Genomic DNA, 24,634 nt, shown 5'->3' on the forward strand with positions numbered 1-24,634 from the left:
GATTGACACTGTAATTTTTATTTATATTAATAGTATATATAAATTAGATAATAAAATAAAATATTTTATATATAGTATATAATCTTTAAATCATAGATCAACTGACAAATTAATATTATTAAGTTGAATATCATATTATATATTTGAATCCAATACTTCACATTTATCTATTTGTAATTTTTTTTTGAAATTTACCATTATATATATAAAAAAATGCATTTAAAACATAATGATATAATAATAATAATGAGTAAAATGAAAAGAAACCTTGAAGTATAATAAAAAAGAAAAGAGAGGGCTTTACACATAGAAGAAACATGATGACACTAGCCGAAGGACGTTTCCTTTCTTCGTAACGCCTTTAATTAGTATTGTCCCTACATTATTATAGAAATTTTGAAGGGCCAAAAGAAAAATAAAGTAACATATAATGATGATATTAAGCACATTAATAAATAAGTGTATAGACTTTCCCTTATGAAATTCCATTCACGCCCTAAAAGGTTTCATTTACACACTTTCACACCCTATACTCACTCATTTACTCACTACACTCTTTTTTATTTTATTTCATTTCATCTTCTCTTATTAACCAAACACACACACTGTCCTCTCACCATTACTCATTCTGACACCCCCTGCTTTTGCTAACCAACAAACTTGACCTAATGAAAGAGTTAACAGTTGAAGCTGAAGGTGGTGTCCATGGACATGGACAAGCTGCCACAGAGATTGGTAAAGGAGGTGGAACAACTGACTTACACAACAGAGCTGTCAAAATATTGAGAGCTAGAGAAGCTTATAATGGTTATGAAGAAGTTGGAGAAAAACCCTCTAGATTTGAAGTTTTGGGTTGGTACCTTTATGAGTTTTGCTTCTACTTTGTTCAAACTGTACTTGTTCCTGTTGTTTTCCCTCTCATTATAAGTCAGCTTCAGAATCTACCTACTCAATCACTTCAGGAATGGAACAAGACTCATCCTGGCTCTCATTGCTCTCAAAAGGAATTTCATTTGTAAGTCTAAGTTTTTCTAAACTTATGTTCTTTTACTATTTTTGCTACATATTTTTTATTTTATTTTTTTTCTTGACAAAGTTTACTAAGAAGGTATTTTTACATTTTTTTTATTTTCCTTTAATATTTTTATTTTTTATACATTTTTACTTGACCAAATTCACTAAAAATAACTCCACTTAGACTAAGTAGGCAACCAACATGTATTTTTTTCAAAAATAAAAATCCTAACTTTGTGTTTTTTTTTGTAGTAGTGATCTACCCTAGTTTGTGTGATTTGGTGGGTATTTCAAATTTTTTGAAAAAGTTATAGGGGGTAGACATGAAAGGGGTGTGAAGGTTTGGTGGAAATTAGAAAAAAATTATTATTATTTTTTTATTTTTATTTATAAAAAATAGAGGTGTTGTGTGTGTGACAAACTCAACATAGGGTTCCATATTATATGATTTTATTTTTGTTTTAATTTAATTAAATGGGCCGTTTGTTCCACTATAGTTCACAATCATGAAAAGGTGTGTCCTTTGTGGCTTTGTTACAATCCAACTTTACTCTTACTCAAGGGTTAAGATTCCTTTTTTTTCAAAAACCACTTTCATTACCCACCGGACATCAACCTTATTTATTAACCTTGCTCTCATTTCAACCTTTGATTTATTTATAAGAAAAAAACAAACCAATCTTCTTGAACTATTGGCAAAAAAAAAACAAGAGAGAGAAAGATATCTATCTATGTATCTCCTCCTAGGGAGTATAAAAATATTTGTCGGACTCTCCTGAAAATCATCTGTCATCTTTTGAAATTATATCCACAACGGTTATGTCTTTAATTACGCACTACTCCACTTGAGAGATGTTATTTCAAAATTTTATATTTAATATTTACACTAGGTATTTTTTTAATTATTAATATTTTTTTAATAAAGTTAAGAGCATAATAAAAAAATGGTACTACTACTTTAATAAAGTTAAAATTTGAATTTTGTTGCCTTTGAAAACATTTAACCATATGTTATGTGAAATATTTAAATTATTAAGTCATTGTCGGCAGGGAACTTATTTTGGTAGTGATACTATGCTTAACGACAATTTACAGTGCCGACAACACATGAAGCTGTTTCTACATAAAATAAAATATTTTTGTTTTAAAAAAAATTAATAATTTTGAGAGTACATTATTTTTTTTTTCTTCAAGTACTATACAAAACGTACTATACAAAACAGTGAAAATACAAATATTGCCAAAAGAAACCTTTAGAAATTACTTATCACACATTTATAAATCAATGTTTTGAAACGATGATACAGTTCAACGTTTGTAAAACAACAAGAATAAAGTAGTGATTTCCATGTGCAATATGCGTGTTTCCAAAGCTCTAATTAAAATCACGTCAGATTTTCCTTTAATGGTCGTTAATGTGCATGAAAATTTGTGCTCTTAAAATTGGGTTCATATTCTCTCCATTTAATCAACATATGAAAATTGACAAATAATAAATTATTATTTTAATGTTTTTATTTTATTAGTCTATCTCTCTCAAAATTAAAAGCATCTAATTTAAATGGAGATAGTTTTCTTTTACTCATAAATGGCAATGCCAGTAGTTAAAAAACACATTTTTCTTCAAGAATTTAAGTCCCTAGATTTATTTCAGCAAAAAAAAAAAACCCCAAGACACATAATCATCTAATGTTAAAAAAATGTTTAACTTATATGACAAGTTGGCAACTATCTTTATAGTAACAAACGAGTTGTTGTGATGTGTTGACACTGTAAAATATTTTACACTCTCGATGCATGCAAATTAAACTCTAATTTATATATAATACAATGTCAGTGTAACGAGATTTTACATTGTCAATCAATCACCTGTCAAATCACTAGAAACGTCTTTTATTATAACTACTTCAAAGTAAGACATGATTGATCATGATGTGTTGACCGGGTAAATTTTTTATACAGATTGTTCAAGAAAGTTAAAGTCTAAAAACTTGTATTTTTTTTATTTTCTAACCATGTAATTTAAAAATGCACTAATGTGGTGAATTTTGCAGGTATAGCAAACTCACTGGCCACACCATAAGTTCAAAATTTTCAGCATTGGAATGGACATCAATTGCTTGGGCAACAGGTCTAGCCATAGCTGCACCAATTCTTGGCTTCCTTTCCTTCCACCTTGATGGAAATTTCCCAAAACTCATAACAGTAGCAGCAACAGGTGTAGGAGTTTTCTTCTGTCTCCCAGCAGGTTTCTTCAAAGTCACTGCCATTTTCATTCCCTACATCGCCGGCATAATTGCAGCCAGCACAGTCGCCAATGCTGCTCACACACAACATCTCGGCCTTATGATTCGCGCCTTCACCGGAACATCTCTTAAGAAAACACAGTTTTTCATTCGACAGGGTGTATCTGCGCGTCTTTCGCTTCATGCTACTGCTGCTGGTTGTTTCGGTGCTGCATTGATTTCGGCTTTTACTTACCATATGATACATGAACTCGACGAAAATAAAAGTGATATTATGAGTCTTTGGGTTGTTTCGATCTTCAGTGGACTAATTTGGCTTGTCGGGATTTTGCATTTAGCTACAGCTACGAGTAGAACGACTGATTCAATCTCCTTTTCTTCAAGGCTACACCCTTTTTCGATCTTCAAATATCCTCATGCTATTGGTGGACTAGCCGGTGTTTTCCTTTCGTCGTTTACAACGATGGCAATTTTCATGGGGGGTGTGATTTTCATTGTTGGTCAGCTTTGCATTAGGCCATTGCACTTGCTTTTGTTCTGGTTAACCTATTTCCTTTTCCCACTCGTTTCGTTGTCGCTTCTTCAACCTTTGCTGCACTTGATTAAGATGAACTCAGTGAAAATGCAGATTGTTGGGTTCATTTTATCACTTATGTCATCCGGGTTTGGATTCTATTACGGGCACAGTCACTGGAAATGGGGGCACTTGGTTGTTTTCGGCGCGATTCAGAGCACAGCAACTGGTATTTTGCACGCTTTTGGTAGGGTTTTGTTGTTGGATTGTGCTCCATCAGGGAAAGAAGGTGCTTTTTCAATATGGTATGCTTGGATGAGAGCTGCAGGGTTGTGTGTCGGGTTTACAGTTGGTTCGGTTGCACCCGGGCGGATTAGGACATCGTTCGGAGTCGCTTTTTGCACTGCTATTGCCGGAATTGTCGTGTTGCTTTTCGGAAATATAAGTGATGCTGGTGGTGCTGTTGCTGCAGGAAATGTGAGTGACGATAGTGAGAGAAGTTCTGCTGTTGTTCCTGGTTTAGATTCCAAAGAAGCGGCACGAGTTTGAATTTAACTGCATTAATAAGAAAAAAAAACTAATGAATGAATGGATGAATGGTGGTGCATGGTACATTGTCTATGCGTTATATAATTCTTTGCAAATGAGATGTTAATGCATGCAATGCAACAGTAAAAAAGAAGGGGGATTTTATTTTATTGTATGATTGATTTTAGTTTAGGTGTATTAATTCATGTGGTTACTGTTGTTGCAGCGTGCTTTATGTTTTTTTTTCTTTCTATTTTGATTGTTAGTCTCTGTTGAGGATTTGGATTCTGACATGTGTAACTGTGTTATAGTATTTTGTCATATTTGTTTCTCATAAACATCTTTTTGTTGCTATGAATGGAATGACTTGATCTGATTTATATATGGTTAAAGAAAATGGTGTTTATACATATGATGCAAGAGAGTGAAATTATTTGTGTTCATAACGAAAGTAGTTGGTTGGAGTAGTTAATATGCTTTAACTACTTTGAAGTAGTAATGGATGACAGAAGGTGCTTTGATTGAAACAATTCTTTGTTGGAAAGACATTTGTTTGAAATTACAATTAATAATGGAGTTAATAATTGAGTTTGACTCCAACTGTGTATATGTAACAGATGAGACAGTCTGAAATCTGCAATTGTACTGTCACCATTGCTAAGTTTTTACATCGTACCATGTGAAATAAATTTTTAACAAAATAACATTTAATATATGAAACCGAATTAGGGATGACACTAAAATCTACATCTGCGGGTATCCACCTGAATTCGTTTGATTTGGACGGAGAAAATCCGTTTTATTTAGGTGCGAGTGCGGATTTTTTCGACATTAAAATTCGGAGGCGGGAACGGGTTTGGGTGGTGATATCCATCCCGCACTGCACCTGAACCCGTTCGTAATATTATTCTAATTTTTAAATTTTATATACATATACATATTGAATATATTTAATATTTTTTTAAATATTAAAAATTATAATTTTATTTATATAAACAATATTTTTTAATTTTATTAATATTTAATAATAATTATTTTATTATAATAAATATAATTTTTAAATTTATAATTTTATATATATGAATGGGTGCGGGTGCGGGTGCGGGCGGGAAAATCCGAGTCTCGTTGCAAGCGGGGATGAGTGCCTAAATTTTACATCTGCTATGAAACGGGGGCAGGTGTGAGTTTTCTCCGATTAGCCGGATGCAGGTGTGGAGGAGGCAAAATCCGCCTCCACCCCGTTGCCATGCCTATACCGAATATAATCTAACTATCTAACAAAACTTAGTTAAACTAATTGAATCAACGTAACTAAACTAGTAAATTAACTATGTAGATGTAGATGGCATTGATCTATTGGTTCATTATACTTGCTGCAATTGTTTGAACTTGTCTTGCATATTCTCTTTTAGAAGAATCACTATTGCCAATTAATTACTCTTTTCGTTAGAGTCGTTTTTTTTTTTAAACAATATTATTTATTTATTATTCGTTTTCAAATTTATTTTCTCAATACTATCTATGTTTATTTATTATAGAGCAAGAAATAGGTGTGTTTTGAAATAATAAATAGTTCAGATAATATAGGAAAATATAAAATTATTTATGAAAATTAATATAATTTAATAGTGTTATTGGTTTATGTAAACAACTTTAAAACAATCTTTCAAAAGGAGCATAGGTAATATAAAACAAATGAGAAGAATCAATATCGACCACACAATTATACATGTATAGTGAATCAGTGATGATTTAAAATGAGTTAAATCTCGACCCTATATTTGCATCCCTACCTCAAGTATAAGTGTCAATTGCACAAGCTCACTAACTATTTATTTTGCGGGGTTAGTGGAGTCTATGGGCTCTTTTTTTCAATTTATTTAATTCAAAAAAAATATTTGATTTTTTTCAAGAAAATGAATTTTTTGATTTTTCACAATTTTTTAAGAAAAAAAATGATTTAAAATTTTTTCAAGAAAAAAATATTTTAGATTTTTTTTGATATTTTTCTGAGGAAAATAAATTTTAAAATTTGGTTAAAAAAAAACCCAATTAATAAAATATTGGACATATGATAGAAAATTTATCTAAATAAGAGTTTAATATTGAAGATTTAATAATTTTTTTTTTTAAAGGACTTTATTGATCGCTCTACCTTCAAATACACAATCAAAAGTTAGAATCCAAAAGTATGTTTTGCACTAAGGAAAATGGGGGTTGGGATTCCAACTAAATATTAATTAAAAAGGCCCATACCCCACATACATATACATCTCGGCCCAAAAACAAAATAATAACTTAAAATGAAATAACATTTGACGAAAAAAAAATGAAATAACAAAAAAAAAAAAAACAGAAAGAAAAGCACTTTGGAATCGAATGTGTTTGGTTGAATTGAGCAAAGTGCAAAACGCCATAGCCAAAATCTAGTTCCAGTGACGATGGCAACAATGATGCAGAGATTCCTCCCAAAGCTTCGCTGTCTCGCCGTTCAATCACGTCAAGCTCTACTACCTCTTCCGTTATCTCGTCGTTTCCTCCACCACTCATCGCCGCAACCACTTCATTTCGCTTCTCGTCATCCCTTTAATTTCTCTTCCTGGCCTCTCCACCTACCTCGACCTTCTCCATTTTCTCCCTCTGTAAGTCACTTCACTTCGATTTCTTATTTTTTGGTTTTGTTATTGAGATTGTTATTATTGTGATAGATGTTTGAATTTGTTGTGTGATTGAATAGTTGATTCAAGTGCGGCATGTATCGTCGAGGGAAAGGAAGAAGAGAAGAAAGCCAATGACTCCGGTTGTTTCCAAGATCAAGAAAACCAAAATGAAATTTTATTCGTTAGTTTCATTTTTATTGCTGTTATATACACTCTTTTAGTGTGTGTGTGTGTGTGTGTATGGAATTTGGAATGGATAAATAACCAAATTGGTTGTTGAAAGTGTGGTCCTCATCCTTACATTATAGATATTTCAAAATGATACCTAAAGTTGCAAAATTTTAAACATTTTGATTGTATGTTGCTACTTGCAGGGCTAGAATAATATTAAGTTGGTAATATTGGGACAAATTTGAAACTAAGTGATTAATGTCAGGGATGTATGATAAAAAATCCGGACAGAAGGACAAACTTGATTAATATTTTGCATTTTTGGGAATCATTTTGGAATGCTGATAATGTGGGGGACTAGTTCGATACAACACTACAATTTCAAGGACAATCTTGGATATTTACTCAATTTGGAGTTGTGGACGTTTATTTTATTTATTTATTTATTTTTGTGTTTTGTGGTTTGGAGCGAGTGATTTTGCTATATTTGGAGCAGGTCTTACAAGTTAAGGTTCAGACCAATGAATGATGGAAGCATTAGGCGTTGGAGGGAGGGCAAACGTCACAATGCTCATTTGAAGGTTCATTTTTCTTTCCCTTGGACAGAATAAGCTCTTATTTATGGCATATGATAATGTGATGGTTTTGTTGAAATGCAAGTTCCTGTGTGGTTTTTCCTGGAAAACTTCAGTGATTAGATTGTTCTGCTGGTGATAAATAGATCACACTATATTCAATCACTCGTTACCAATATCCCCCATCTCAATAATTCATGAGGTGTGAATAAATTACCGAAATCCGTCTTGAATGAGTTGTTAACTTGAGCATATTCAGTTATTCACAATGAATGGCTGCTTCCTTCCTAAACAGGTTTCCTATAAGATTTATAGTACCTTACATTCTGAATTTCTTAGATAGTTAAATAAATAGGTCAAACACTTAACAGAAAAACAGTGGCACATTTCTGTCGGAGAAGACATGTCATGTTTATCAATTAATGCACATTTCTAACTTAATAGGACTAATAGCTAAATTGTGAGTTTGGTTTACTTCATTTGCAGAAAATAGAACTCATGTTGCGTTATTCACAGATGTGAAATTGACAGGGTTTATAAGGCAATAATTATGATATACTTGTATTTAATGTATTAATAAGCGTTTGGAAACATCAAATGCAAAGTAGTGATTAGTGGGCATTTGTTGTGGGTATGCATGCTGTATAGGATATAGGTCAATGTGGTATGGTTGCACTATGTAGTCAGTATTGCTATTAACATGATTTATCAATGACCAAAATAATGGATTAGAGCTATTCGGTAGATGGCACCAGCCAGCACAAGGCTGATCATTATCAGGGAATACTACCAGCTTCCCCATGATTCCTTTTTCCTATGATATGGTTACTTGACATCAAATACTAATATTTTTTTGCGTATGTGGGGGTGGTATACTTCTGTATTAGTATGTGTTAAACTTCCTTAATAATGATTGTGAAAAATGTTAATTTTGTATTCAAAGGAAAAGACAGAAGCCGACTTTATTCTTCATAAAATCCATACAAAACTCTGAAGTTAATGATTTTAAGGAACGTATGAATTGGTGGCATTAATTGTTAAGAGTTAGAAAGGGAATTTGTTAGCACTAACAGTTCGCTAGTAAACATACATTGCCTTTTAAATCCTCACTATATATAAGTTCTGTTATAGGTACATTAAAAACTTATCAGACCCATCTTGCAGTGTTGTTATGTGGTGGCCATGGCATCACCATAGGCAATTTGTGAATGGCCTCCATGGTGGCGCCATAGGCTGCAATGGCATGTTTATATGACGGCCTTTTGGCCTCCCGCCATCGACAAAACTTCTTTTGTCTAACCGCTTCAAGTTCTTTTGTGTGGTTCATATGATTTAGAACTATATATTAAGTACAAACGCTTTCCTAAGAACAATGATGTAAACACTTTATCTAAATCTTGCATGATTTGTTAACCTGATAGTGCATGGTTTTACTTTAGATTAACGGTTTATTTATGTATTTATTTATATCTCGTCAGCTAGCATGAGAGAAGTTTATGGGCAGATTTCTAACTTCTATCGATACAATTTTCTGACTTATGAATTTCAATGGAAACAATTCAGAATACTCACACGAGCAAAATCACAATGCATAGTGGGGAAACAAAGTATTCATAAGTCATATCTGCTATACTAAACTTGTAAACTTAGTGGGGGAATTTGGTCTTAGAAATTCACTCCATAGTGGCCTGCCCGTGCTTCTAAAACAACAAAAATAATAGTGGGTGTGTTGGCTCTGGAGCTTGAGTCTCGGCTAGATGTGAGTTCAGAAACTCCCATTTAATGTAGAGGCTCTACCTCACATTAACCAGGCTTTCAAGGGTAGGTTATTTCTCTACAATATTTGGCACCAAAAGAAAGCTTATTTCAATGTTTTTAGGGGGTTACTTATCCAGCCCCAACGTTGACTTAAATTGTGTAAAAAACACTACAGGGTTGGAGCTTCCGGTAATATCATTTATCTCATTTTTCACTACCGGATTGAGTTTTTTCACAACTGGATCCTAGAATCCGAATAATGCCGAGAATTGTGGGAGGTTAGATGAGCATCGCCCATGTTTTTAACTGATGTCTGACGTGGAGAAATTGAATTTGGATAAATGAGAATCTTCAAATTTGAGATATTAAGACCAATGTTGCTACCTAGCAATCTAGCATACGCAAGGTGGGCAGGGAGGGAGGGACTTAGCAGTTAACTTTGCTTCTCTCGATTTCTCTTTCTCTCATTATAATTTTTGTGAATTAGCATTTTTTATTTTGATATTATGAAATATTTCTCAGGGTAGTCTACTCTTTTTGTTATTGATGAATTTCTGGTATATATTGCAGTCAAAGATATCAAAGCGAAGATTGAGATTACCTTCTACTGTCCCTGCGGCTTACGCCAAAGTAATGAAGAAGCTCAATTTTTGTGGTTAGAACATTGTAAGTTGCTGCCAGTTGCAGAAAGTGGACTGGACAAGTTTTTCTTTTTAACTCCGATCGTTTGGCCACATTCACATTTTAGAACCTGCAGAACGAGCAACTTACAGAACAATATCTTTCTTATATGTTTGTGTGGTAGAGTTAGAGGTGATAATATTTTGAGGTTTTGCCTATTCAAAGTGGCATGCTTTAGTGAAAATGTATGCAGTATTGTTAACATGCAGTGGCTGATGAATCTTTTTTGTAGTACATTTGATTTTTCTATTAGCAGATTGATAAAATATTGGAATCATGGATTGCTGCACTTCAATACCAATAATGGTTTAATTTAGCTTTTGGTTCGCACAATTTTACTTATAGTTCATATTAGTGTTTAAATGGGAGACGACTAGCTTACACAAGTCAAACAATTTGTGTATCATACAAACAAAAATGTACTCACAGAAACTATCCAATCTTACCAGTAACATGAAATACATTTAACCCATGAACGTATTTTTTTACAACATAATTTAACCCCACTTCCTTTAAATATTATTTAGAATGGCTGAATCATTTTCCACCCTTCTTACACTTAATTAAACCTAAAACTTACACATTCAAAGCACAGAAGCCCAGAATCACAGAAACCTTGAAACTCAAACGAAAAAACAAGCCAGAAAATGCAGAGAAACTCAGAAAGGAGAGAACACAGAAATTCAGAAACGAAAAAACGCAAAGCAGAAACCCAGAAACGGTGCCTCCACCATCATACCCTACAATCTGCGACTCCACCATCAAGCACTTAGATAATCTCTCTTCGTCTCCCTCTCCACAACAAGCACTTCAATAACCTTTCTTCCCCATCTTCAATTGTTTCAATTGTCTTCCTTCAATCTCCTTCGTCTTCCTTTTGTCTCCTTCAATAACCTCTCTTCTTCCTCCTCTCTACAACACACCCTTCAACCACACGGATAACCCACATCTGATTATTTATTATTTTATACAGTTATTAATCATATCTAATATTAATAAATGAATTAAGTTAATACGGTGAAATGTTCAAATTTATCTAAGTATTAAAATAATAACAACAATCAACCTTTTTTTCACTGAGTATGGTCGATTACATGGATCAAACAACGCCATAACGTTCTATCATATAACATATCTCATTCCAACTCATTAATCTCTAGGTTTTTCTTAATAATTTGTCTTATATTTTTCAAAGGTGTTCCTCTGTCTCTAGTTATTTAATTATCATTAATTTGTCTTACATTTTTTACAAAGTATTGATAATCATATTGTGTTTTTTTTTACTGGATTATATCTTTGATTTTAGGTTAACAACTGGATTCTCGTCTTATATTACTAAACTTTTTCATAACTATTGATAAATTATTATTCACTAATGAATAATTGTTATGACTTTTTTGTGGGACACCCTTTCTGCAGATACCTAAACTCACCAAGAAGATAACATTTCCTACATCTAGGTCATTGAATTGTTTGATATTATTATATCAATGGTGAAAAGCCCATTGAGTATGGTAGACAAATTGTTTCATTTGTGTATGTTAAATGCCATAGTTTAAATGAACTTCTTGTGTGCTCAGGAAATCTTATAACCAAAATATACAAAAATATCATTGCATTATAATTTTACATATAACGTTTCTTGTGCATTTTTATGCATCTATTGTTCGAAAGTAATTTCTCAATTGCACTTACAAGGATCTCTTACTATAAGAGATTAGGTGTATTGAACAGGACAGAGTAATTGATAGTTTTTTTCTTTTTCTGGTTTTTGGACTTCTAGTTCCTGTTATTCACAATTACATAAAAAGATGTGCATCATAGGAATTTTGGTAACTTAATCTTAGGACACAATGTTCTACATTCCTTCAATAGTACTCATGATGCAAGTACTTAAACAACCATAGTCGACCACTTTCATGTTATGACAACCCACTATGTATCCTCTTAGGCAATTTTTCAGTTCGCACTATATAGGCCTAAAAAATGCCTCAGAGTTTAGATTTAGAAGATAAGCAATTCGTGAGTTGCTTTCGGAGGATCTTCCCCGTCGGAGACCTCGGTATCTTGTCGGTGAAGACCACTTTCCTAACCTTCTTGTATGGAGCAACCTGCTAGAAAAAAATGGTTAAAATGTGAAAACCATTCCAATATACTAGTAGAAACTATGACATTGATTCAAGTAGAACCTGCTCAGCGACATAATCGATAACAAGCTTCGACGTAAGTACACTTCCAGCCTTCTCCCCAGTTTCTTCATCCTTGGCACTTGAGGTTATATAAAAACATGAAGTGTTCGTACAAATACAACTGCATTTTTTATGAAAGGATAAATGAAGTATTGATATACTTACGCTGTAACAGCAACATCAACTATTTCAGGATGCAAAATTAACACAGCTTCTAAATCAGCTGGAGCAATCTGTAACAGATCATGTGTCATACATGAGCACAATGCATACAAATTGAGTAAAAATAAGTTGTATACAAACATAAACCATTTTACTCTCAACCCACTTTTAGCTATAATCAGTTTTACATGATCGAATTAGCGAAAACACTCAGCATTCGCACGAGTCCGTGATTGGAGGTTGATTTGTATAAGAGCAACATTATTTCTATGTGACTTAAAAAAAGGCTGTTATTTATTGAACTGATATATCATCACTTTTTTTTTATAAAAAGTTAGTTAATAAACGAAAAATTAGATACCTGAAAGCCCTTGTATTTGATCATGTCTTTCAAGCGATCACACAAATGTAAATATCCATTCTGATCAAAATAAACAATATCTCCAGTATATAGCCAACCATCTCTATCAATTGTTGACATTGTAGCTTCCACATTATTCAAATATCCTAATAAATAAAAGAAAAAGTTTGATTAATAACTGTCATGTGACAAGACATTTATATTACCTTGTTCTATGAAGTACTAGCACATTCATACATGAATACCACATGACATGACACGTGTTGTATTCGTTTATAATATTGAATAGCGTTCAATTTGAAGTGTTGGTGCTACATAGATCATTTTGCCTTATTAATAATTTTATTTTATCTATTCATTAAAATATAAATTTTTAATTATCTGTTACTATTACAAATAATTTCGAAGCTCATGCATATAGCCAAATGAAATCATCATTTAGCTACTAACAACAAAATGATGGGGTATGACTTGCATTCTAATGATTTTTTTTTTTTATTATTATTTTTTTTTTATGTTTGCATTTGCGGAAATATAAGATGTGTTATTATATATAAAAAGCTAAATTGTAATAAATTTTTTTAAATAAGAAACAAATCCTTATAAATTCTTAAAACATTTTAAATAGAATTTCAAATATTAATTATATGATAATGATACCTTATTTTAAATATTACATATATTTAAATTGATAATATTTTATACTATATTTGGAAGAGGAGAAAAGAAAATATGCAAAGAAAAACACATATTTCAATATATTTTCTCCCCTTTCAATATCCTTTCTCCTATTTGAAGTGTTGCTGACCATGAAAAAAAAGAAAAATTGAAAAAAAAATTATACGCATGAGAAAATGGTGGCTAGAGTATCTTTAAGGTAAGATAAATATAAAATTGTTTTTAAATTTAATTTAATTGATAGATATTAATATTGTTAAATTATACATCACATTTTGAATTGAATTCGATCATTGTATAAATTTTTAATGATAATTGTAAAGACAAATATAAATATATATATATATATATATATAATTTAAATTACTTATATTTATTATAATTGACATTATAGTCTTAAAATATAAATTGACTTTTAAATTGAAAGAGATTTTATGATTTTGAAAATATTTTCCTCTAAAAATTGTGGTGGAACAAATTTTGATTTGGCTTCTTTCATTTCCAGATTTTGATTTGGCTTTACACGTGTGCAATAGTGGACGTGGTGGTCCTATGTATAAGAAAATAATACTAAAATGTTTTGTCCTAGATATAAGAAAATGACATGTTTTTTAAAACGCATTAATTTGTTTGTTTTATATATTTTTTATTTAATGATCGTTAAATCTTAATTCAATTGATAAATATAAATATTATTAGATTGAACATCATATACCATATTTAAATTCGAGACATTATAATGATATGTGAGTTTCTAATGGTATTTATTATTCTATATATAAACCAAAAAGAAATGGATTCATTGATAATTACAAAGACATTGATATGCATAAACTCGATTTCTAATATGAGATTTCTCACTTATGTACATTTAAGGTATATAAATCTAACAGAATATTTAGAAATAGACTATTCTCTACGTTTGAAGGAAAGAAATTTGTATTTTTGTCAAAATGCAGTATTCCTTAAATTGCAACCTTATAGACAATACTCTACGAGACTCCAAATTTCAAATAGCTTATAAATTGGTGTTCAAGGGATGGTACTTTGATAGCATATCATACCTTGGAGGAAACAAACACTACTAATATTTTAAAGGAAATGCTTACAAGTGCTCTAAGAGCATTCGTAAAACATCTAAATATAAAAATATTATATTAAAAAATATATTGAAAATTGTGTATTCAACTTTTAAAAGTTTAAATTTTGTTCTCTCTAATGCTAAATTTATAATTTCTTTATTTAGTAGCTTCTAGAATGTATGTGTTGTCATGAACTGTTAATAGATTCCTTTGCAGTCATTAGTAATGATTGGCCAACCCTTGTGATCAACTTGACTATATAAGCCATAAAGGCCAATGAAATAAGCATACTTGAGTATTACAAATTATTCCCTTTCATATTTCTATTTCTCTTGAGGTTTTATTTCTAGATCATCAAATCCTATACCAAAATTTAGGGTTTATGAGCTAAAGATATAACTTTTCTTGTGCATTTCCATGCATCAAGAGTTCAAAAGTAAATTCCTTATTGCACTTACAATTACAAGGATCTCTTACTATAAGTGATTTTTTCTTCTGGGTTTTGGACTTCTAGTCACAGTTATTCAAAAATAAAAACATGTACAGAAAATAAATTTTTGCTAACTTAATATTAGGACACAATGATCTTCATTCCTTTATGATCCAAGTACTAAAACAATCATATTCGATCGATTTCATGTTATGATAACCCGCTACCTATTGTATTTGGTAATTTTTCAGTATCACACTATATATATCCAAAAAAAATATGCTTTAGAGTTTAGAAGTCAGGCAATTCCTGAGGTTCTTTCGAAGGATCTTCCCTGCCGGAGTCCTCGGTATCTTGTCAGTGAAGACCACTTTTCGGACCTTCTTGTATGGAGCAACCTGCAAGAAAAAAAGGATTAAAATGTGAAAAACCATTTCAGTACTAATAATAGCCACTGTGATGCAGTAATAGCAATTCAAATTATCATAGAACACGTGTTTGTCTTGTCGTGAATAACCTGCTCAGCAATGTAATCGATAACATGCTTCGAAGAAAGTACGCTTCCAGCCTTTTTTACTACAAATGCCACTGGAATCTCTCCAGTTTCTTCATCCTTGGCACTGATATAGAAAATGATGTAACAGTCGGGTTATATAAAAACATGAAGTGTTCATACAAATACGACAGTGTTTTCTATAAATTGCAGAACGGTAAATGAAGTGTTGTTATACTTACCCTGTAACAGCAACATCAACTATTTCAGGATGCAAAATTAACAGAGCTTCTAAATCAGCAGGAGCAATCTGTAACAGATCATGTTTCATACATAAGAACAATGCATACAAATTCCTTTTTTGTGTGTTTGGTAGATATCTAATATTTAAGTGAGTTTTGAAGGAGAATTCCATTTTATAGAACGAGGGTTATCAGGTTTAATTGCCCTTTTGATCTCCTATTTTATTACACTCAAAATAATTTCTCATTTTAAAATTGAATTTTTTTTTGTCATTTTAATTATCACATTTGTTGCAGTTTTGGTCGGTGTTTCTATTAACTACATATTTGTTGTCATTCTAAGTCAATGTATATGCATTGGTCAATCCAATGAGTATATATTGAACTAATTTATCATCACATTTTATTAAAAAAGTTAATAAACCAAAAATTTGATACCTGAAAGCCCTTGAATTTGATAATGTCTTTTAAGCGGTCAGACAAATATAAATATCCATTCTGATCAAAATAAACAATATCTCCAGTATGTAGCCAACCATCTTCATCAATTGTCGACATTGTAGCTTCCTCATTATTCAAGTATCCTAAGAAATAAAGTTTTATTAATAACTGTCATGACAAGACATGTACATTACCGTGTCCTCTGAAGCACTAACACATAAACAGACACCGGACACAACACTGACACATCGACATTTTTAAAAAATAGAAGTAACTAAATGAAACGATCTGAAGTGGTGGTATAGACCATATTGCCCTTTTTAATACTTTTATTTTATATCTATTTAAAAAAAATACAGATTTTTTACCTCTCATAATTGAAGGCCCTCTCAACCAAAGCTCACCGCTGCTACCTGGAGGCAAAAATTCACCAGAATTAAAATCTACCACTTTTGCCTCCATGTTTGGAGCTAACAACCCTATTGAAGAACAGTTGCGAAACTTTTCCGTATTGAAGCCGCGTGTTCCTACTGCCGTCGATTCAGTCATTCCATAACCCTAAAAAGAAACAATCTTACTGCTCCACATTCTTAAAAATCTAGGAAAGCAACATTATCATCATCATAAACAAATAAAGTTCAACTTAGATGGTCCAGTCAAGAATTTGTTGTGGATGTGAAAATCAATGATTCAATAGTATTTATCAGTTCCTCATGTAAAAAATGATTTCAAACCTCATGCATTATCTGACAGCTAAATAAAATCAGCATTTAACTACTAACAACAATAACATCGAAAAATAATGGTATAAACTCAAGTAATCATACAAATGATAGAGCCTGTTTTGCATTCTCTAATTAAGACTAATTTATTCAGAGGTTATTTACCTGTATAAAATCAACATTTGGAAAAGCTTGGACAAAATCGTTGATAATTCCTGCGCTCAAAGACGCTGCACCGCAGGAAACCTGTCTCAAACTCTGCAACTTACTTCCATTAACATCTTTAGCTTTCGCTGTCAATGCCGACACCATTGGTGGAACAACAGCAAAGTGTGTAACATTATATTTATCAATCACCCTAATAACTTTGTCAATGTCAAATTTCCTCATTACAATGATTGTAGAACCCAACGACAACAATCCCGCAGCAAAAAGCGACAAACCATATACATGAAACATTGGCAAAGCAGCTAGATACACATTGTTCAAACTAGAGTATTCATATTGAGAAGCTTCAAATCTCACAAAAAGTTCAACCATAGCAATAAGATTTTTATGAGTTAAAACAACTCCTTTACTCACACCTGTAGTCCCAGAAGAATACAATATACCAGCAGTGTCTTCTTGTTTAATAACAGGCTTTTGAGGCAAATCAAAGTTACCATAAATCAGGTTAAAAAAACACGAAAAACAATCATTCTTCAAATCCTTTTCATTTTCTGGCACAGCAATAATGGGAATGCTTATTGTTTCTAGTTTCTTAACATTTTCAGGTACTGTAAAAGCCAAACTCACACTACACTCACTAACCTGCTTACGAATTTCTCGAACACTACTAAGAGGATTCAGTGGTGTAATAACAGCACCCAGATATAGAACACTCAATAGTACAATAGGATAGTAAATTGAGTTTGGAAGTAGAAGCAAAACGACATCACCTTGTGAAACACCCATTTTGTGAAGACCAGAAGCCATGGATTTGATTAAAGGTAACAACTTTGAGTAAGAAATGGAAGACCCAGATGAGGAATCAATAAGGGCTAAAACCCCATCATGAGGGTGAGAAAAAATGAAGGAAACAATGTCGAGAAAAGGGTCTGTTGGAAGATTCAAACGAGAGTGTGTACTATTGTAAATTCCAGTTTTTGATGAATACCAATGAGGGTAATTGATGGTGTTTTGGGCCATGTCACAGTTGAGGTTTTCAGCCATTGTTTTTCAGACGCACACAAGGTGTATGAAGAAATGAAAATGGTGTTTTGCTGTAATTTGTGTATTGCAGTTATAAGGAATGACACGTTGACAAAAATTAGGAAATACTAAAAGGGTCTCTTTCTTTCTTTCTTTTTTGTTTTGTTTTTTTGTTTTGCCTAATTTGATTTACAATTGAATTTGTATGGTTATGATAAAACCGTGTTCAGTGAAGTTGAAGGTTTTGTGTATTGTGGCATGGGAATATGAATTAGGAATGTAACAGCTATAAATTGGGACCATAATAATCAGGTTTCAAAATTGGAATGGTTAATAAAACAAAAGAGGGAATTTGTCTTTGGAGATCCTAAGACTAAGCCTAAGCATGGAAACATCTCCATGCATTTATTTGGCTCTTGAGTCGTGTCAGTGGCAAAGCTGGTGATGGAGACATATATATGAGTTTATTCACTTAATAGGCAAATTCATCTATAAATTGTTAACATCTTACTTTCAAAATATATGCTTTATTAACATCCATCCATGTCACATCATCATATCAACTTCGTCTTCACAAATTTGTTAATGAAATTTTATCTTTAAATCATTCATAAATTATTTTATGTAATATTTAAATTTAATAGAAAAAGTAATTAATGTTGTAATAACATTGATAAGAAATCACTCTTAAGGAGTTATTATGTATTCAATTAATATATTATATTATATCCTCTAATAATAAAAAGTTTAAATATTAATTATTTTAATTAATATTTTATAATTTTGTAATGTATTTATTAATTTATAAAATTAAAAAATTAGTTTGACCAATACTTATAATTTTAAAGATCAATTTGTATATTCACTTAAAGTTAATTTGATGTCTTAAATTAATGAATTTAAAAAAATCATCAATTATAATATATCTTTTTTTATGAAACATATTTAAAATGAATGGATGGTGTCCGAGTGCAAAATAAAAAAGGACGATAGAACAATTTTACAAAGATATTTATATTTGTATTCTGCTAATAACACTAGTGATTAAAAATTCAAATATTATTTACAAATGAAAAATCAATCGTTCAATATAAAAATCAATCCTTTTCGATGTGATGTTATGAAATTTTTAAAAATTAAAATCAATTTCATTTTTAGGTTTTTAATTTCACTTTTGAGTTTCAATTTTCAATTTAAGCATTAAATTGAATTTCCGTTTCTCTTTCTTTGTGTCGGTTTGTTATGAATTCATAAATATAGAAAATATTGTTATACAAAAAGAATTGAAATTGAAAAAATATTATATCAAATTTTGAATTAATTTAAAATATTTTAATTATAAAATTATAATTTATTTATAATAATTTTTATAATGACGGTTGAAAATGATAGTTGTTAAATGTGGCTACAATGATAGAAATAAGTGATTAACAATTAAAAATGATAGTTGAAGTGTGATTGACGGTGGTTGAAGTGGTAAACGAATTGTCGGAGATAGTGATCATCAGTTGTCATAAATGGATGATGGTGGTATGAGGTAGAGGGGTGGTTATTGGTCATATATGGTGGCCAACGATTATCGAATGTAAGTGGTCGAAGGTGAGGAATTGGTGGTGGCGGCGGCTATAGGTGTCATTTATAAGCTTACAAATTATTGGGGCCTTAATCCATATCTTGTAAGAGTAAAAAAATATCAGTTAAAAATGTCCTATAAAAGGAAACATCAAAAATTAAAAAATATTCTAAAATTGTGTGCTCTAAGTTGGAACTATTGGCCTACTTTTTTAAATTTATATTTCGCAAAAAACAATTTAAAACTTTTTTTGACAAATAAAATTTTTCGATAAAAAAAAGTTTTGAATTTTTAGATAAAAATTATTTAAATTTTTTTCAGTTTTTTGAGAAAAAAAATTGATTTTTGTTTTCAAGAAAAGATAAATTTATAAAAAAATATCAATTGACAAAATATTAACAGATGAGCCACTCAATTAAGTCCACAAAATAATAAGATAATGACATGAAACTTTAAAAAAATTATCTCAATAAGGGATTTAATATTAGGGAGTTTAGTAAAGAGTTTTTTTTGAAGGACTTTGAACTCTTGAGCTTAATAGACACCCCTTGTGGTGGCGGTGGTCAGAGTTGGTGATGGTGGTGGTTGATGGTTGTTGGAGTGATGTTGACATCCACTAATTAGTCGCATGTTAATTTTAAAACTTTTTTTGACAAATAAAATTTTTTGACAAAAAAAAAGTTTTGAATTTTTAGATAAAAATTATTTAAATTTTTTTCAGTTTTTTGAGAAAAAAAATTGATTTTTGTTTTCAAGAAAGATAAATTTAAAAACAAATATCAATTGACAAAATATTAACAGATGAGCCACTCAATTAAGTCCACAAAATAATAAGATAATGACATGAAACTTTAAAAAAATTATCTCAATAAGGGATTTAATATTAGGGAGTTTAGTAAAGAGTTTTTTTGAAGGACTTTGAACTCTTGAGCTTAATAGACACCCCTTGTGGTGGCGGTGGTCGGAGTTGGTGATAGTGGTGGTTGATGGTTGTTGGAGTGATGTTGACATCCACTAATTAGTCGCATGTTAATTTTAAAACAAATACAAGAACCAAATTAAGTTAAAAATCCAACATGTGACAAATGTCGATATTATTAAGCTCTAGGTCAATTGACAAATGCTGATATTATTAGTTGTCTACTTTGAACTCGATATCTAATACGAGTTAATTATGATAAAATTTATCATATCGTCTAAAAAAACCAACTTAGACTTATTTTACTCTAACATGTTTTGGTTTGAAAAATTATTTAAATAAAAAAAAAACTTACAACCACTCGATCCAAACAAATCCTTAATTTTCAAAATAAAGTCTTTAATTTTTATATTTCAAAAAATGAATTTATAAAATAAAAGTCAATCAATCATTCCCTGTTAAGAGTATAGTATTGTTACATCAAATAATGAGGTTTAAAACCATTAGAAAATAGTCAATATATCAGTTGAATAATACTTTTTTATTTCTTAATAGTTTCATTAAAAGAATGTATTTCTATCTACAATCTAAATAATGATAAATAAATAAATAATAAATAATAATAATAATAATAATAATAATAATAATAATAATAATAATAATAATAATAATAATAATAATGTACACAAGACATTTTTCCGAAAATTATGTAAGTTAATATAGTTTCATTCGACAAAACTACTTTTATAATTATTAAAAAATATAGTTAAGTGCAATTTTATAGATTTCAAGTAAAACACAAGTAGGGGTGGGAATAAGTCAGACCAAACTAGATTTTAAAAGGTATGAGTCTCATCTAAGATTAATTTTTTAGACCTAAGTCCGATCTACATCCTATCATAGACTTTTTTTTCGGCTTGACCTGACCTTTTTAAAAGTCTGATCTGTCCTCAAAGCCTATTTAAAAGTCTTATTAACATTAAAACATTTAAATGTTATATTTTACGTATCTATATATATTAAACAAAAAATGATCTTTCTAACAAAATAATTTTAAAAAAATCTGAAATAAACAACAATTAAACCCTAAAAAATAATTTTTGATTTCAAAGAATAAATTTTTGCTTCAAACAAATGCACCTATTATTAGCTCTCAAACAAATATAGAACGACTACTAAGTGATTGCTAATTGAACGGTGGAATGACTACTGAGTGATTGCCTAATTGATAGACTTTAAAATAGAAAATAATATTATTAATAAATACTAATAAAAAATAATATTAATAAATAACAAAATATATATAGACCGGCATGTTATACCTACTAGGCTTTTTTGTAGACTTTAAAATAGGAAATAATTGTTGAGACAAAATCTCTCAAATGATTTTAATGATAACAAAATTACTTAAGAGATTATGATTGTGGTTAATGACTAACATGTGCTCTTGAGTGTATTCATATAAGATAATAGGTTATTAATCATTAATGCAAAAAGAAGGAAAATGTGATTTTGGCCTGAGAATGGAAAACCCACGTGAGGATGGAAATTGCTGCAAACGTGAGGATGGGCTGCAATTTGAAAAAACTCCAGATTTGGACAATCTGATCTCTCACCAAAACAAATGTGTTTATTCAAATGCATAACAATGTCAAACATGAATAAACAAAGCATTTAAAATTAAGAGTCAAAAGGTCAAAAGAAAAAGATGAATATGGCTAGAACTAGTTTGCAGAGGATGGCAGAATAGGCAGAGGATAGGCCAGCAAAAGTGAAAGCAACCTATCAAGCATGTGCAAAGGTCAAAATCTGAATATTTAATGGGCTTGCACGTTTTAATTCATAAAGAAGTCAAGTTAAGAAAAGGCAACTTGAAACAAGCCAAAAATGGAAGATCACATGTTGCTGCCAGATCTGATCCTCGGACTGAGTATGACAGTCTTATGTCATAGGGTGGCTTTTTCTCTCTTGTCAACATCACCTCAAAAGGTGAAACCAACCTAGACCTTAAAGTCTTCAAAAAATGCAGCTCATAAACAGCCTTGCACTCTGATTAAAGAGAAAAAGCAAGGACATGTCAAGATCAAAGCTAAGTTGCGTGAGGATGGGTTCTGCCTAGCCTAACAAGCTGAGTGGCAGTTATGTAATTATAATGAAAACCTTGGATCCTTTAAAAATGAGCTCCAACGGTCATCAAGGGCTTGGATCTCTATAAAATGCAAACAAGCTCTCCATTAGAACACGCACAACACAATTGCATAAAAAGATCAAGTATCTTAAAGCTTTCAAGAAGCAAATCACATCCTCTCTTATTACTTTCTTTGATCCTACACTATATCTTTGTATATCCTTTGAGAAAGTATTAAGTATCAATCACTCTCATTCTACTTTGTAATTTCCTAGTGAGTGAAGCTTGGAAATATTTGAAAATTGATTGTAAGCTTGGTGAAGCTTGATAATACACAGTTTGTAATCATCCTCGGGTTGAGGATCGATCTGTTTGAAAGTTAGTGAAATCTCACAAGGGTGTGAGGACTGGACGTAGCCATATTTGGGTGAACCAATATAAAATTGTGTGTCCCTCATATTTTGCTCCTACTCTTTTGCTCAACTTAGATCTAACGATTTAAAAATCCCATCCTCGAGCTAGCCATCCTCAGCGAGAGGATAGTTTTTAAAAACACTTAAAATTTATTTTTAACAGCAAAATCCCTATTCAACCCCTCATTCTAGTGATATTTAGCTACATCAATAATATTATTAATAAATACTAATAAAAAATAATATTAATAAATAATAAAATATATATAGACCGACATGTTATGTCTATTAGACTTTTTTTTGTAGATTTTAAAATAGGAAATAATATTATTAATAAATATTAATAAAAAATAACATTAATAAATAATAAAAAATATATATACCGACATATTTTGCATAATAGATTTTTTTATAAAACTGAGTATGACCTATTTAAATAAATAAACTTTAAAAATAACACGAGTCTAACATTTTTATTAAATAGGTCATACCAATCCATAAATAAGTCAGACAAGATACCTATGACAGACGATATACCTTATTTCTATCCCTAGAAACAGAAGTCAAATTTATTATATCATCTTTTTTTAACAAAATATATGACTACATACATTAAATGTTTTTGAAATAAATGAAGAGTATATCAAGAATAATATGATTAAATTGTTAAAAAATAGTTAGTTTTTGTTTGTAATATTAATCAAGATTCAAAACATTTTTCTTATAATAATGGCCAAAAAAGTTATTATTAATTTTTTTTTATGAAACGAGCATTAATTATATATTTGTTTGTTGACAAATTGCATGATATTTTGAATTTCAACAAAAATTTAATTTAATTGTTCATTAATACAATTAATTGTCATTTATTCTCTTTCTTGTGTTGTGTGCTACACATGGAAACTAAATTACATTCTAGAATCCATTTAAATATAATTATTATTTTTATAGTAATATATTAATAAATTAGATTACATTAGTTTTTGAATCGAATTTCTTTAAATTTTTCAATGTCCTTAAGATTAAGAAGAAAAAAAAACTTTAATGTCCTTTAATTTTCTTCAATGTGTTTAATATCACTTAATTAACCATTGAACTATTTTCGCGGGACATTAAACGTTGTCCATATCTATATTTATCATCTATATATAATATACATTTGGGGTCTATTTTATAAATCATATTATACACTTGACAACTCTCCAGAATGATTATTAAGGTATCACATTAAATGCACCAATTAAAAAATGAAAATAAAAAGAATTAAAAAAAATGTAATTAAAGTTACAAATTACAAATGTCTTTTTCTACATTAAAAATAAAATTATCAATGCTAATATTTTGAATTTGGTATTGAAAAACAAACTTATAGAGGAAAAATCAATCGATCAATATTTCAGTTATATGAATTTAATATCGTAATTTCAAGAGAGAAATTTCAAATTCTCTCAAAAAAGTTATAA

General features: G+C 30.4%; 3 protein-coding genes and 1 long non-coding RNA gene across 5 annotated transcripts; 2 read left to right on the top strand and 2 right to left on the bottom strand.

Annotated features, from left to right (window-relative positions):
• The first annotated feature begins 482 nt into the window (after positions 1 to 482).
• On the top strand, positions 483 to 4,682 carry LOC101502093 (uncharacterized). The gene is made up of 2 exons (XM_027337478.2): positions 483 to 1,015; positions 3,069 to 4,682. The coding sequence occupies exons 1-2, from the start codon at positions 669 to 671 to the stop codon at positions 4,321 to 4,323; spliced, it is 1,602 nt and encodes a 533-aa protein (XP_027193279.1). The 5' UTR covers positions 483 to 668; the 3' UTR covers positions 4,324 to 4,682.
• A 1,948-nt stretch (positions 4,683 to 6,630) lies between these two features.
• On the top strand, positions 6,631 to 10,463 carry LOC101502418 (uncharacterized). Its single transcript, XM_004512390.4, has 4 exons — positions 6,631 to 6,944; positions 7,040 to 7,143; positions 7,630 to 7,714; positions 10,037 to 10,463. The coding sequence occupies exons 1-4, from the start codon at positions 6,744 to 6,746 to the stop codon at positions 10,124 to 10,126; spliced, it is 480 nt and encodes a 159-aa protein (XP_004512447.1). The 5' UTR covers positions 6,631 to 6,743; the 3' UTR covers positions 10,127 to 10,463.
• A 1,270-nt stretch (positions 10,464 to 11,733) lies between these two features.
• On the bottom strand, positions 11,734 to 18,522 carry LOC101502718 (4-coumarate--CoA ligase-like 6). 2 transcript variants are annotated; one of them, XM_012719163.3, is made up of 6 exons: positions 17,113 to 18,522; positions 16,594 to 16,783; positions 16,223 to 16,368; positions 15,785 to 15,852; positions 15,567 to 15,669; positions 11,734 to 12,258 (listed from the first exon to the last, which is right to left on the bottom strand). In XM_012719163.3, exons 1-6 carry the CDS (start codon positions 18,157 to 18,159, stop codon positions 12,139 to 12,141), a joined length of 1,674 nt encoding a protein of 557 aa, XP_012574617.1. In that variant the 5' UTR covers positions 18,160 to 18,522; the 3' UTR covers positions 11,734 to 12,138. The 2 variants fall into 2 exon arrangements, with proteins under 2 accessions (XP_012574617.1, XP_004512448.1); XM_004512391.4 differs by lacking the exon at positions 11,734 to 12,258 and adding an exon at positions 15,016 to 15,447 and having other exon boundaries at positions 17,113 to 18,511.
• LOC140919049 (uncharacterized) lies at positions 12,344 to 12,842 on the bottom strand. The gene is made up of 3 exons (XR_012161684.1): positions 12,665 to 12,842; positions 12,502 to 12,569; positions 12,344 to 12,415 (listed from the first exon to the last, which is right to left on the bottom strand). It is a non-coding gene; the product is annotated as an uncharacterized lncRNA (long non-coding RNA).
• Positions 18,523 to 24,634: the final 6,112 nt, after the last annotated feature.

Source organism: Cicer arietinum, chromosome 8 (assembly GCF_000331145.2).
Source record: "Cicer arietinum cultivar CDC Frontier isolate Library 1 chromosome 8, Cicar.CDCFrontier_v2.0, whole genome shotgun sequence".
Taxonomy (NCBI): domain Eukaryota; kingdom Viridiplantae; phylum Streptophyta; class Magnoliopsida; order Fabales; family Fabaceae; genus Cicer; species Cicer arietinum.